This window comes from Chiloscyllium punctatum, chromosome 16 (assembly GCF_047496795.1).
Source record: "Chiloscyllium punctatum isolate Juve2018m chromosome 16, sChiPun1.3, whole genome shotgun sequence".
Taxonomy (NCBI): domain Eukaryota; kingdom Metazoa; phylum Chordata; class Chondrichthyes; order Orectolobiformes; family Hemiscylliidae; genus Chiloscyllium; species Chiloscyllium punctatum.
In genome coordinates, this window is record NC_092754.1 from 12,304,689 (window position 1) to 12,319,436 (window position 14,748).

The 14,748-nt window shown below is 41.6% G+C and overlaps 1 protein-coding gene across 2 annotated transcripts in view; it reads right to left on the reverse strand.

Moving 5' to 3' along the window:
* ttc34 (tetratricopeptide repeat domain 34) overlaps nucleotides 1-14,748 on the reverse strand; it is a 77,110-nt gene that overhangs the window by 40,971 nt on the left and 21,391 nt on the right. For both annotated transcript variants that reach the window (XM_072586240.1, XM_072586238.1), the window contains 2 exons: nucleotides 8,543-8,768; nucleotides 102-294 (listed from right to left, as the gene is read on the reverse strand). In XM_072586240.1, coding sequence (XP_072442341.1) covers nucleotides 102-294; nucleotides 8,543-8,768 — 419 coding nt within the window. The remainder of the gene's footprint in view (nucleotides 1-101; nucleotides 295-8,542; nucleotides 8,769-14,748) is intronic.

Genomic DNA, 14,748 nt, shown 5'->3' on the forward strand with positions numbered 1-14,748 from the left:
ATCATTCCCCCCATGTCATTCTTAGGATATTAATATAATCCTGATCAAAGTTTCATCTCACTGATCACATCTAGTCTAACGAACAAACCTCCGCCACTAACCTGATAAAATTATAGCCAGAGAGAGATAGGCCACTGCTTCCTTTACATATGTGTCACCTTCCTTATTTTGTAGGATTGACATTGCACTGGAATGGCAATGTTTCTGCATTAGGTCTCGATCTTCTGACTTGAAAATGTCCATTATGGGCAGGAGGCAGGAAGTATCCCCGATCTCAATGACTTTCTTTATTAGCTTTAAAAAAGAAGAAATGTTTGGTGAGACCTCAAAAATTGGAGGCCCTTTAAATTACTGACCCTTCCTCAGCAATTAATTACTGGAAAATACGGTACCTGGAAAGACAAGACTCTTTAGTCAGCCCCAGTATGCAGTAACAATTTTAATCACAAAGTCCCTTATAAGCTTCTCTGAAATCTTTCTTTTGCTAACTGGTCTCATTTTGGTGAGTTTGCTGAGCCCAGAGTTGGTATTTGATTGTATGTCCTTTCCATAATATATCCATATCTGAAAGTCATAATACACAGCTGGCTAAATAGTGTGAAGTGGTGATTTACAGTATAACTTACAAACCTAAGATCATGAATTCAAATCCTGTCTCATTGAGTTACAGAATAAAATTTGCAACAGTGAAAATTAAACCAATTCACTCAATGTTCAAAAGGAATGAAAGGAAATCTGCCACACTTGCCTACATGCAACTCTGGTCTCACGTTATGTGTGGACTCTCAGTGCCTGCCAAGATAACCAAGATATATAGATTGTTGTGACTGTAATGAAGTCAGCCATATGGACTCGGAGAATGAGTTCCCTGATTGGGGCTGTTAAACTGGTCCAGTCAGGGAACCCTGGCTGATAGATATAAACAGAAGTGTCAGAGATTCTGTTCATTCTAACAGCTGGCTCAGAGGAAGTCTGACCAATGTCAAGCACTATGCACAGGTAAATAAAGGGCAAGTTGGATGATGAGATACTGGCTTCTGTAGAGTTGCTTTAGTGGCAACAAGAGAAAACAATATATACTCCTGAAGAAATTAACTTTCAAACAAACAGTCATCTTTGAATTGGAGTGAATATTTCTGCCATGAAGTTGGGAAACTTAACTTGTTTCATCCTGCCGAAGTCTGGGCCCATGTGTGGAAATAATGCATTTTCCACTTCCCCACACAAAAGACATTGAGGCAGATGAAAAACAGAGCAATTCTCCTGACAGCTTGTGGACCTGCAGCTTTTTCAGTTATTAAGCACCAGAGAATAAAACATTTCAAGAGTTGAAGGATATAGTTAAGGAATATTATCACCCTAAGCTTTTTCTAACTAATGAGATTACTCAGCTGTTTGAGAATTAGGGAAACAGTGTTGTGATTTTTGACGAGGTTAAGGTGACTGGCAAAGGCATGTGACTTTGGTTTAACCCTTACTGAGAGGCTGAGACACCATTTGGTATGCGGGATTAAATGATATAACCATGCAAAAGTACCTACTAGCTGAAGCCCAAGTGGACTTCAAACAGGCACTGCAGCTGGGTTTATTATTAAAAAATACTGCAAAATGAATTAGAGGGTATGCTGATGATAGTGGACACCCTTGCCAGACTAACTGAGCTTGGGGAACACCATCACAAGAGAAGACAATTGCATAGCCTCACTCAGGACATATCCTTTAATGGAGGGTCTCTCGGTCAGCGATCAGCAAAACCCCAAAACAAAGCCCATGCCTCAGCCAAATGAAAATGGAAGCAGGCTGGATGTCACAAAGGCATTCATGAGAAATTTCCTTGGGGTGTGGCTGAAACAAAAAGGGTCATCACAACTAGTACTGAAACCTTTCTGGACACAATGAGACCAGATCACCATAGTGGACAGTTTTTTAGTAAGGGGAGCAAGAGTATTTGTCCCAATAAATCTCACTGTCAGATAATGGCTGAACTCCACTAGGAGAAAGTGAGGACTGCAGATGCTGGAGATCAGAGCTGAAAAGGTGTTGCTGGAAAAGCGCAGCAGGTCAGGCAGCATCCAAGGAACAGGAGAATCGACGTTTCGGGCATCAGCCTTCCTGAAGAAGGGCTCATGCCCGAAACGTCGATTCTCCTGCTCCTTGGATGCTGCCTGACCTGCTGCGCTTTTCCAGCAACAGATTTTCAGCTCTGATCTCCACTAGGATCATTCAATAGTGTCCAAAACAAAGACGTTGGCAAGAAGTTGTATGGTGGCTAGGACTGGATGCAGATAGAACCACGTTGGTGGGGCCGTGCCCAGATTGCCAACAAGGACAAAAATTCGCGACAGTAACTCTCCCATCTTCGTGGAAATAGTTGGGGAAACCCTGGACTCAGTTACTTGTCGACTATGCCAACCCTTTCATGGCTCAATGTTCTTAGTCATTGTAGACGCCCACTCAAAGTGATTGGACATGCAGAGTTCACTCGTCAAACACTGGGACAACAACAGAGAAGCTGTAAACATCTTTTGCAATACATGGATTCCCAGAGTGTTGGTCACAGACTATCAATTACCAACAAGGAATTTCAGTATTTCCTGAAGTTGAATGGCATTCAGGACAGCTCCATACAATCTATTGTCCAATGTCTGGTGGAAAGAGCAGCCTAAACTTTAAAGGCAACCTTAAAAAAAACAGCCTGCAGCTTCACGTGATACCAAACTGTCATGGTTCCTATTTGATTATTGGACCATCCCTCATGTAACTACGGGGATTGCTCCAGCAGAGTTGCGAATGGGGAGAAGACTCTGCATCAGGATAAATCTTATCTTTTTAGATCTGGGGGCCAGGGGTGTGGTGGTAGTGATGAAACAGCATCAGGAGACGAGATTCTGCTACTCGAGTTAAACAGTTTACTTCAGGGAACAAATGTGGTGCCAAAATAACTGAATCATCCCTGCATGGGTACAAGCATGGTCGATGAGGGGTCAGGTCCCATGACGTACAAAGTTCAGGTAGATAATGTGGACCTGAACCCGTGTGTAGATCAAAAAAGCTGCAAACAGGGCAGGAGCAATACGTACGCAGTTTCTCAGAACAGCTGGAAAGGCTGTCGGAACCTGTTGGTTCTCCCCCTTTGTCATCTTCGAAGAAATTTCACAGTCTGGGATGAACACAGCAGACGTCGCCACTTCAAAGCATTTATTCCTTGAAGTGGAGAATGATTTTCTTCTATGATGCTCTGGGTGCAAAAGGTAGGCTACAGTCCAGTACACACCGCCCGTATCTGAGGCGGAGTCCGAAGGATCCAGATCTGGTGCAAAAACACCCCAGGAGTGGCTACAAGAAAAAGAGCAGCCTACGTCCCCAGACTTGGTGGGGTGGGGGCTGTGTGCGCAGATGCAATCACTGTAGCAAGATCAGCCAGGTGGACCTCATAGAATGAGTTCCCTGATTGGACCAGGTTAACAGCCCCAATCAGGGAGCCCTGGCTGACATTTATAAACAGGATTGAAGTTCTGTTCACTCAGTGGCCGAGGAAGCTGGGCCTGTGACAAGTCCTGTGCATGTGGTGACAGGATATGGGCGTCTGTGGAGTTATTTCGTACATAATCAGTCTTTGCATTGAGAGTTTAGATAAAGGTTGTAATGACTCTCCTAATCAATTTCCTGACTGCTGATTAAACCAAACTTGTTAACACAATATTTATACACTTTTGTACAGTGCAATAGGCAAAATAAAACCATAGTCATGTGTTTATTACGAATCTAATCTTTTTGTTATTGATGTAAATTCCCCAAAAAGGGTGAATGACCATAAGCCATCAAATTACTCCCCCTTCAAAAAGAAACTGGATTTTTTTTTCTCATTTCCAAAAAACATAAAACTATCAATTTAACACCATGTCATTGTGTTTGAAAGGTGACCTTCCCATGGTCCTAGCAGGACTAGAGCCAGCAAGCCTTCATTCCCATTGTCATATAAAGCCCATAATTTAGGTTTATTAGATTAGATTCCCTAGTGTGGGAACAGACCCTTCGGCCCAACTAGTCCACACTGACCTTCGAAGAGCAACCCACCCAGACCCATTTCTCTACCCTACTTTTTTTTTTAACCCCTGACTAATGCACCCAACACTACGGGCAATTTAGTATGGCCAGTTCACCTAACCTGCACATCTTTGGACTGTGGAAGGAAACCGGAGCACCCGGAGGAAACCTATGCAGACACGGGAGAGAACGCGTAAACTCGACACAGACAGTTGCCTGAGGTGGGAATTGAACCAGGTCCCTGGTGCTGAGAGGCAGCAGTGCTAGCCACTGAGCCACGTTGTTTCAGATGAGGCACTAAGTTGTGACCTAATATCCCTTTCACTAGATTAACCAGTTATTTATATCATTGCCTTGCAGTAATGAGAGATTATTAAAATACAAACTGATTGCAAATAAAAACACATTAGGAAAGCCCAAAGGTTGAAAGGCTCAAGACAAATAACTTTTCTTTGGAGCTTTCAATCTCTAGAAGAAGAGACCTATTTAGTTTGCCCTTCCTTTGATGAATACAAAATGTACTTTCAGTTAATTCCAAAAATTAGTTAATGCTCCTTTTTCAAAAGGAATCAGTCATTTACTGAAGAAAATGTGCTGCTTTGTAAAAAGGACAGCACAGGGTGAGGAATTAGATTAGATTACTTACAGTGTGGAAACAGGCCCTTTGGCCCAACTAGTCCACACTGACCCGTCGAAGCGGAACCCACCCATACCCCTACATTTACCCCTTACCTAACACTACGGGCAATTTAGCATGGCCAATTCACCTGACCCGCACATCTTTGGACTGTGGGAGGAAACCGGAGCACCCGGAGGAAACCCACGCAGACACGGGGAGAACGTGCAAACTCCACACAGTCAGTCGCCTGAGGCGGGAATTGAAACCGGATCTCTAGCGCTGTGTGGCAGTAGTGCTAACCACTGTGCCACAGTGCCGTCCACTACCACAACAATTCCAATTTAATTCTTAAAAAATGGGGAAAGAATCAATTGGTTGAAGAGTTAAAGAAATTTCAAAAGAAGAGCAAAAGTACATTAAAATGGGAGGAAGGAAAATTTTAAGTAATGGCTATCTACGACTAAATGCCTACATCCTTGAACTATAACTACAAATTTAGTGCAAGGAATCACCACAGCTTTTTTTATTAAAATAAAAGGTGTTTCAAATAGGAAAGAGAAGACAGAACAACTGACGACCGGGGTCGTTACAAAGCATGCAATGAGGTGGTGTTAAAATGGGAGTAGCAGTACTGGTAACAATACTGCAGACTCAGTATAGGTTTTGCATTTCAATAGCGATGATCCTTCAGATTAGATACAGTTGAGCTGTTGACAACTTACGGTCAGTTGTTTTTAAGAGAGAAAAAAAATCAATGATTTGGTACAAAAGTGAACTAATGGAGTATTTGTACTTCATGCATACGAGGAATCAACATGGTGTGGAGGAAGGAGAGAGAGTAAGAATCTGTAGATGAGATCATCATTAACGGGGGGAAGACAGTTAAAAGGCAGATAAACAAAGTAACAGAGTTGGTGGAAGATGAATGAGATGTGGGGTAGAGAGAATGCATTAACATCAAGGAGAATAGAGAACTTGTACATCATTTGGTACACAGTCTGAGCAGTCCACTAGACGACAGCTTAATGTTTCTGATCCAATGATGTAGAAAATTTGGTGCTACAGTCTGACCAAAATGGAAAGTTTGGAGTTGGCGGCCTGAGCTGCACACTCATATATTCTTGGGCTGGAAGTTCAGCAGAAAAGCACTGTTAGCACTCTAGTGTCAGAAGACTGGAGGTTGGCTAAAATGGTGCCACGATTTAAGAAAGGTGGTAAGGACAAGCCAGGGAACTATAGACCAGTGAGCCTGATGTCAGTGGTGGGCAAATTGTTGGAGGGAATCCTGAGGGACAGGATGCACATGTATTTGGAAAGGCAAGGACTGATTAGGGATAGTCAACATTGCTTTATGCATGGGAAATCATGTCTTGCAAACTTGCCTGAGTTTTCTGAAGAAGTAACAAAGAGGATTAGTGAGGGCAGAGCTGTAGATGTGATCTATATGGACTTCAATAAGGCGTTCGACAAGGTTCCCCATGGGAGATTGGTGAGCAAGATTAGATCTCATGGAATACAGGGAGAACTGGCCACTTGGACATAGAACTGGCTCAAAAGGTAGAAGGTGGAGGAGGAGGGTTATTTTTCAGACTGGAGGCCTGTGACCATTGGAGTGCCACAAGGATTGATGCAGGGTCCACTACTTTTCATTATTTATATAAATGATTTGGATGTGAGCATAAGAGGTATAGTTAGACAGTTTGCAGATGACACCAAAACTGGAGGTGCAGTGCACAGCGAAGGTTACCACAGGTTACAATGGGATCTTGATCAGATGGGCCAATGGGCTGAGGAGTGACAATTGAAGTTTAATTTAGATAAATGTAAGGTGCTGCATTTTGGGAAAGCAAATCTTAGCAGAACTTATCCACTTAATGGTAAGGTTCTAGGGAGTGTTGCCGAACAAAGAGACCTTGGAGTGGAGGTTCATCACTCCTTGAAAGTAGAATCACAAGTAGATAGGATAGTGAAGAAGGCATTTGGTATGCTTTCGTTTATTGGTCAGAGTATTGAGTACAGGAGTTGGGAGGTTAAGTTGTGCAGGACATTGGTGAGGCTACTTTTGGAATATTGCGCGCAGTTCTGGTCTCCTTCCTATTGGAAAGATGTTGTGAAATTTGAAAGGGTTCAGAAAATATTTACAAGGATGTTGCCAGGGTTGGAGGATCTGAGCTACAGGGAGAGGCTGAAAAGGCTGGGGCTGTTTTCCCTGGAGCATTGGAAGCGGAGAGGTGACCTTATAGAGATTTATAAAATCATGAGGGGTATGGATAGGATAAGGAGACAAAGTCTTCTCCCTGGGGAGGGGGGAGTCCAGAACGAGGGCATAGGTTCAGGGTGAGAGGGCAAAGATATGAGAGACCTAAGGGGCAACCTTTTCACAAAAAGAGAGTGGTATGTATATGGAAGCCAGAGGAAGTGGTGCAGGCTGGTACAATTTAAAAGGCATCTGGGATGCGTATATGAATAGGAAGGGTTTGGAAGGATATGGGCCAGCTACTTTGCAGACTATTTGAACAAAATCTCCAATCTATATCCATTTCACTGTTCGGCTTTCTCTCTAGTGAGCTTAAATCCGTCCCAAATGGCTTAAGATTTAAACTGTAATTCTCTACAGCATATTTCATAATCAAATTCTGTCAAAGACCATTTGAAATGTTCCATTGAAGTAATGTGGAAAAAAACATTTTTGGCTGACTGTAGAAATTCTGTAATCTGTGGTTTTGGTGCCATCTTGTGGTAAAAAAAAAAATTAGGTTTAGAAGCTATGGGATTTTCTCTACTTAGCAAATGTTACGCCAAGGGTTTTTTAAATTTCAAATTTTGAAAATATGAGAAATTTCCTCAAAAATAATCTAACTAGCAACCTTGGTATAGGTAAAAATCAGAGAACCAGAAAATGAAAGACGTTTAAAATGTTCATAGACAAAACCCCACACAGTCTCTTCTTCTAACATCAATCAACCCTTTGTTTCTCTCCAAAGATGTCTCAGTGACTCTGATCACTTTTATACTATCTGCTTCGATAGGCCAGGTTTTGATAGTCCTTTTGATGAAGAAATAACCCCCTGCCACCCACCCTCAATTGTTATACAAAGTTTAAGTTGTGTGTTCCCATGATTAAAACATCTCATTCAAATTGGAGGATGAGAAAAGGGATTGGGAAACCGCATTACAATTCATTAAGGCATGTAAGTTATGCAGTGAAAGGCAGAGAACATAGTTAAAAGGACAAATAAATATTGAAACAGAGGAGGACATAGTACCATAGGGAGAGTGAGGGAGTGAGTGCAATTATCTTCATGATTTGGAGATGCCGGTGTTGGACTGGGGTGTATAAAGTTTTTTTTTAAAAAAAAAAATCACAACATCGGGTTATAGTCCAACAGGTTTAATTGGGAGCACTAGCTTTTGGAGCGCTGCTCCTTCATTAGGTAGTTGTAGCCAAACCACAACCACCTGGTGAAGGAGCAGTGCTCCAAAAGCTAGTGCTTCTAATTAAACCTGTTGGACTATAACCTGGTGTTGTGTCATTTTTAACAATTATCTTCAGATTGCTTGAGCAACATATCAACACAGACGTAAACTGCAGCGGCTCAAGGCAGCAGCTCACTACCACCTTCTCAGAAGCAAAGTAGGGATGAGCAAAAATTGCTGACGCTACCAACAATACTCAAATCTCAGAATAATCTTTTTTAAATATGAAGCAGTAAATAATCACTTTGTTGCTCTACATATCTGCAGATCTGTTCATCAACAATTTGCTTTAAAACTCAATTTTTCTCTTTCACAACAACAAATCACAATACCAAGCGTAACAAAGCTGGAGAATACCTCACAATAACCATCTGAATTCCAGCTTCCTGGTTATCATACCTGATTGGCGTCATACAGAAAGCCTTTCTTCAGTTGAAGCAGGGCAAGCCGAGCCAAGATTGAAGAATGCTGAGGGTTCTTGCCAAGAGAACCCAGCAAAGACTTCTGAGTTTCTTCCACAGAACCAAGCTGGTAGAGAGCATCTGCAGACAGAATTTGGGAAATCTCATCGGATGGCTCGAGCTCAAGCAGCAATAAAGCCAAATAATGAACGCCCATTGCATCTCTAGGAGTAAACAAACATATGTGGATTGAATTAGAAAGACTATTACCTTTAAAAATCAAATGAGAAGTTATCATTTTGGCCTAGGGTCAAGAATAAAAGTCGAATATTTGTAACAGTGTGGAAGCAATGGCTGAGTGGTATTATCACTGGACTATTAATACAGAAACTCAGCTACTGTTCTAGGGACCTGGGCTGAAATCCATTTTTGGCAGACGGTGATGAATTGGATTTCGTTTTTAAAAATCTGGAATTAAGAATCTATCAATGACTAAAAAAAACATTGCTGATTATCAGAAAAACCCATTGGCTCAATAATGTCCTTCAGGGAAGGAAACCTGCCATACTCACCTGGTCTGGCCTATATGTGACTCCACAACTTGACAGAGTCTCAACTGCTCTGTGACATGGCCCAGCAAACTACTCATTTGTATTAATTTCTACCAAGTCTCAACAAAGCCCAAAAGGGAATTATGGATCAACCTTTAACTTAGAATTGAGTGGTTCAAGAAGGCAGTTCACCACCACCTTCTCAAGGGCAACTAGCGATGGGCTGCTTTAAAAAAAAATTGTTTACAGAATGTGGGCTTTGCTGACTAGGCCAGCATTTGTTGTCTATCTACAGGGCATAAAGAGTCAACCACATTGGGTCTGGAGTCACACATAGGCCAGACCAGGTAGGGATGGCAGAATTCCTTCCCTAAAGGGCATCAATAAACCAGATAGGCTTTTCAGATAATGAATTTATGATCAACATTAGTGTCTTAATTCAAGTTTGTAGCAGCATTTGAACCAGGTGTCCAGAACACCTAGGTCTCTGGATTAATAGTCAAGATTAGAGTGGTGCTGGAAAAGCACAGCAGGTCAGGCAGCATCCGAAGAGCAGGAAAATCGACATTTTGGGCAAAAGCCCTTCATCAGGAGTGAGGTTGGGAGCCTCCAAGGTGGAGAGATAAATGGGAGGGGGGTGGGGCTCTGGGGATGGTAGCTGAGAGTGCAATAGGTGGGTGGAGGTGAAGGTGATAGGTCGGAGAGGAAGGTGGAACAGATAAGTGGGAAGGACAATTGACAGATGGGACAGGTCATGAGGACTGTGCTGAGCTGGAAGGTTAGAACTGGGGTAAGGTGGGGGGGGGGGGGGGAGAAAAAGAGGGGAAATGAGGAAACTGGTGAAGTCCACATTGATGCCAATGGGTTGAAGGGTCCTGAGGCAGAAGATGAGGCGGCCTTCCTCCACGTTGGGTGGTAAGGGGCGGTGGGGTTGATTGGGACACCTGCACCCGAGACGTTCTCTGAAGCGCTGAGTAGGCGTCCAGTCCCTCCAGTGTAGGGGAGACCGCATCGGGAGCAACGGATACAGTAAATTGCCCCGTGGCTGAATATTTGAACTCCCCCTCCCACTCTGCTGAGGACATGCAGGTCCTGGGCTTCCTCCATCGCCACTCCCTTACCATCAGATGCCTGGAGGAAGAATGCTTCATCTCCCCCCCTCAGGACCTTTCAACCCCATCGCATCAATGTGAACTTCACCAGTTTCCTCGTTTCCCCTCCCCTAACCTTACCCCAGTTTCAACCTTCGAGCTTAGCACCATCCTCATAACCGGTCCCATCTGTCAATCTTCCTTCCCATCTATCCACTCCACCCTCCTCTCCTCTCCGACCTATCGCCTTCACCCCCCCACTTCAATCCACCCATTGCACTCTTAGCAAACATCCCCCCCAGCCCCACACTCCCCTCCCATTTATCTCTCCACCCCCAAAGGTTCTCAGCCTCATTCCTGATGAAGGGCTTTTGCCCGAAACGTCGATTTTCCTGCTCCTCGGATGCTGCCTGACCTGCTGTGCTTTTCCAGCACCACTCTCTAACCTTGACTCTGATCTCCAGCATCTGCAGTACTCACTTTAGTCTCTCTGGATTAGTAGTTCAGTTATAATGCCACTGGTTCCTCATGCTGGCCAGGCATCAAAGCTCATGTCCCATGAGTGAATAAGGCAAAAAAACATGCTATGTTCCCTGGACTCCAGCTGTCAAAGCTTTATACCAACTGTACACTTTGCATAGTATTGACCAACAGGGAAGCATGGAATACATTGGTGTATTGTTTTGGTCCAGATTCCAGCAAATGCTTATTATCCAACTTGGACATCTGGGGCTAACTAATCCTCTTCCTTCAAAGTAGTGCCACAAGACTTTTCTAACACACGTTTGAAAGTTGAAGGTGGTCTCAGTTTAAGGCCTCTGCTGAAAGATGGCACCTCAGAAAATGTGACACTGCCTAAGTTATGAGCAGGTGTATCAGTTTAGCTCTGAGCTTTACATTGAGAGGGGTATAGGTCCATCTGGCAGAACGTTAGGAAGTTTGAAAATATGTATGAACAGATTTAAGAACAGCTTCTTCTCCACTGTTATCAGATTTTTGAACGGACCTCTCAAATGTTAATTTTGATCTCTCACTCTCTGCATCTATTCTGCAGTTCTAACTGCATTCTGCATTTTGTTCTGCTACCCTGACACACTTTGTATGATATGATCTACCTGTATAGCATATAAAACGCCACTTTTCACTGTATCTCAGTACATGTGACAACACTGAAATCAATCCCTGCTGCTGGACTGAGACACTAGGTTCAAGTCCACCTGCTCCAAAGCTGTATAATATCTCTGAAAAGGTTGATTAGGAAAGTATTAGAAAGTAAGGACTGCAGATGCTAGAGATCAGAGTCGAGTGTGTGGTGTTGGAAAAGCACAGCAGGTCAGGCAGTATCCGAGGAGCAGGAGAATCAAGTTTTGGGCATAAGCCCTTCATTAGAAATGAGGTCTTTTCCAGTACCACACACCCGATTATAAAAGTATATTAAATTTTAAAAAAACATTTTTTTGAAAGGTCTTGAACCCATGAGCTAAATCAGAGGCAAGTGTGCTACCAATTGAACCATTGATCACGTAATGAGAAGACAATGTAGAGTTGGCCTTGACCCTCAAAAACACATTGTTACAATTTATTGACACACATTTTTTCAGTTGTGTGTCACAACAAAGTTTCATTTGTTGTTCTGAGGGAAGTAAGAAAGAGTTGACCAATGCAAAGCGAGACATGAGTCACATGTAGTTCAGGCCACACCGGAATAACAAGCTCGCCTTCCTGAATGGCATTAGTGAACAAGTTGGTCTGTTATAGTGGGTCTGATTTTTATCTGTGACAGTGTTCGAGTTACCAGCTCTAAATCAAATCCAAGTTCTCAAATTGTCACAGTGCAACTGACCTCAAACTCTGGATCATTTAGTTCATAAATCACTAGGCTACTGTGGCATGTTGGTGCAGAATTGCTGAAACATTCTAGAGGTAACTAAATAATTTAGGTGAAGCACGTGGAAATATTTCCACTGGCTGGTGTACAATAAAGGTGATGTCACTAAAAAGCACAGTTATTTTGCAATTGATGCACTTTGATCTTTGAAAACTAAAATGACCAGTTACACACGATTATGGTCCCATCACTGGATATGTCAGATCGCAGACTGAGATACGGCATGATCTTTTTCATTAGCTTTAACAAAGTGGTACCTCAATAAAAAGGTAAGCATGCAAGGTTACAGATTTAGGTTTAACAAAAAAAACAATTTATTTTGCTCAGTAAAGTTAACAGGTAAAATAGACTAAACCAGATTACTTAATATAACAAACAATTGAAAACAAATGATAACATGCAATCCCATTAATTTCATACACCTGTACTGTACCCAAAAGCCCCCTCAATAAAGTACTTAAAACAGACAAAGTTCCATTTCTTAACATCTCATTAAATTTAATCTAATTGTGACTTCAACACCCAGGCTGGAAAATCTGATAAACCTTTCCCTGGGGTATTCGTATATTTGAGTTTCAACTTCAAATAACACAATCAAGGTTTTATCCAAACACGCCTAGTCTGGTGCTACTACTAAACTCCTAACTGAAGGCAATCCATTTTTCTATCTACACCATCTCTTTGGAGCACTTCTTTACTCATTCATCTTCACCCAAATATTTCTGAACTGCCAGAAACCAAACAGCCTTTTCTCTCCCCAGCTTATTGGAGCTTTGCCCAAGTTTTAAAAAAAACCCTAAATAAAGAATTATCTGACTGAAATCAGAATGCACAATTATTTATCTTACCTGTGGTAAACTCCTAATGTAAGCAAAAACTCCTTGAGGTTACTTATCTATCAACTTGTTTTAAAACAAAATCACTATAGCACAGAAATATTTACAAGTAAATCATTAACCTCTTCAGACACACAAAACCTAAATATCAATAATTCAAAAATACAAACTTAATATAAATCACATTGTACACAATACCTATTATATTCCAGGATTACACCTTAAGCACAAATATTCAAGCCCTATGACAGTCTAAATTCAAATTAACCTTAAACTCTCCAAAAATCAGAATAACTGAATTCTTGCAGTGATGTAAATATTCAAAGTTATGATAAGCGTGCAGGAGTAGCTACATATTTTTGCATTAGCTTCAGGTACATTTACGTGAAAGCCTGAACCAAAAGAGTTATACTGAAACCAGTACAATTCAACCTCAGTGCAACAGACTCCAGGACACTTCACAAACTTTAATTAGCATTAGTGCAAAGCAGAGGTTGCTAATTCAAAATGAATTAGTCACCAGTCGAGCTCTGTTGTTCTTTGTATCTGTAGTCCCATTTCAGCTTACAAATCACACAGTTTAGAAGTCTAATTGTATTTGGACAACCAACCAATGTACCCCATTGCAGTCCAAGTTATACTAAAGTCTACTAAGATAGGTCTTCAAAGATGTAAGAAAGACCAAGATCCCTGTAAAGCAGTGGTCTCCAACCTTTTTAAGCACATGATCTTTTTTTAATTTAAGTGCAACACAGGATCTACTTTTAAGGAAACAAAGTTTATTTGCAGTGCTTTATCATTCTAAAACCAAGTACATATATTCAAGTTGTGCTCTATTCACCAAATCAGTGCACTTACAAGTGTTGCCTTTGTCTGGAGGTCTGCATTATAGTTTGAGACTGCTTGTCATATGCAGTTCAAATGACTGTGAAGCGCTATATTGCTTGGATTTGATTATCTTCATTTTGAAGAATGTTGTCTCTTGGAGGTAGGTGGAGGCAAAGCAAGCTTTTCCTCAGTCTGACGCTCTGATTGCATTTTTCAGTTCAATATTGTTTTGCATAGTAATTATCCTCATATCAACTCCACTGCTCTGCAAATCCAACTCCTAGTGGATTTTGGTAGCTAACCCAACAATATTTACTTGAAGGAATGGATTGGAGTCAAACATCAGTTTTGTTCCAGTCCATCAAATTCTTGAAATCACCCTTTGAACTCCCCTGCTAACCTTAAATGTGCAAACAGATTTTCTAGATGGAACCATTTTACATCTTGTTTGAGTTTTTCTAGTATTTTATCTAGACTCGGAAAGCGTTGTAGTGTTTTTGTTTAAATTGGGAGGACTATCATCTCAGTTTCAATTTAAATGTATTGACAACTGTGAGTCTATTAGTGACTATGAGTGGCCATTACAAAGGAGAAAGTACTTGATAAGCTAAAGGTCTAAAAACTGATAAATCACCTGGCCCAGATGGGCTACATTCTACTGTTCTGAGGGAGGTAGCTGAAGAAATAGCAGAGGTATTGGTTGTAATCTTTCAGAAATCACTGGATCCAGGGAAAGTTCCAGATGATTGGAAAATCGCTGCTGTAACCCCTTTGTTCAAGAAAGGATTAAGACAAAGGATGGAAAATTATAGGCTGATTAGCCTAACCTCAGTTGTAGGTAAAATTCTAGAATCTATTGTCAAGGATGAGATTTCTAAATTCTTGAAAGTGCAGAGTTGAATTAGAACAAGTCAGCATGAATTGAGTAAGGAGAGGTCGTGCCTGACAAACCTGTTAGAATTCTTCGAAGAGGTAATAAGTAGGTTAGATTAAGGAAACCCAGTAGATGT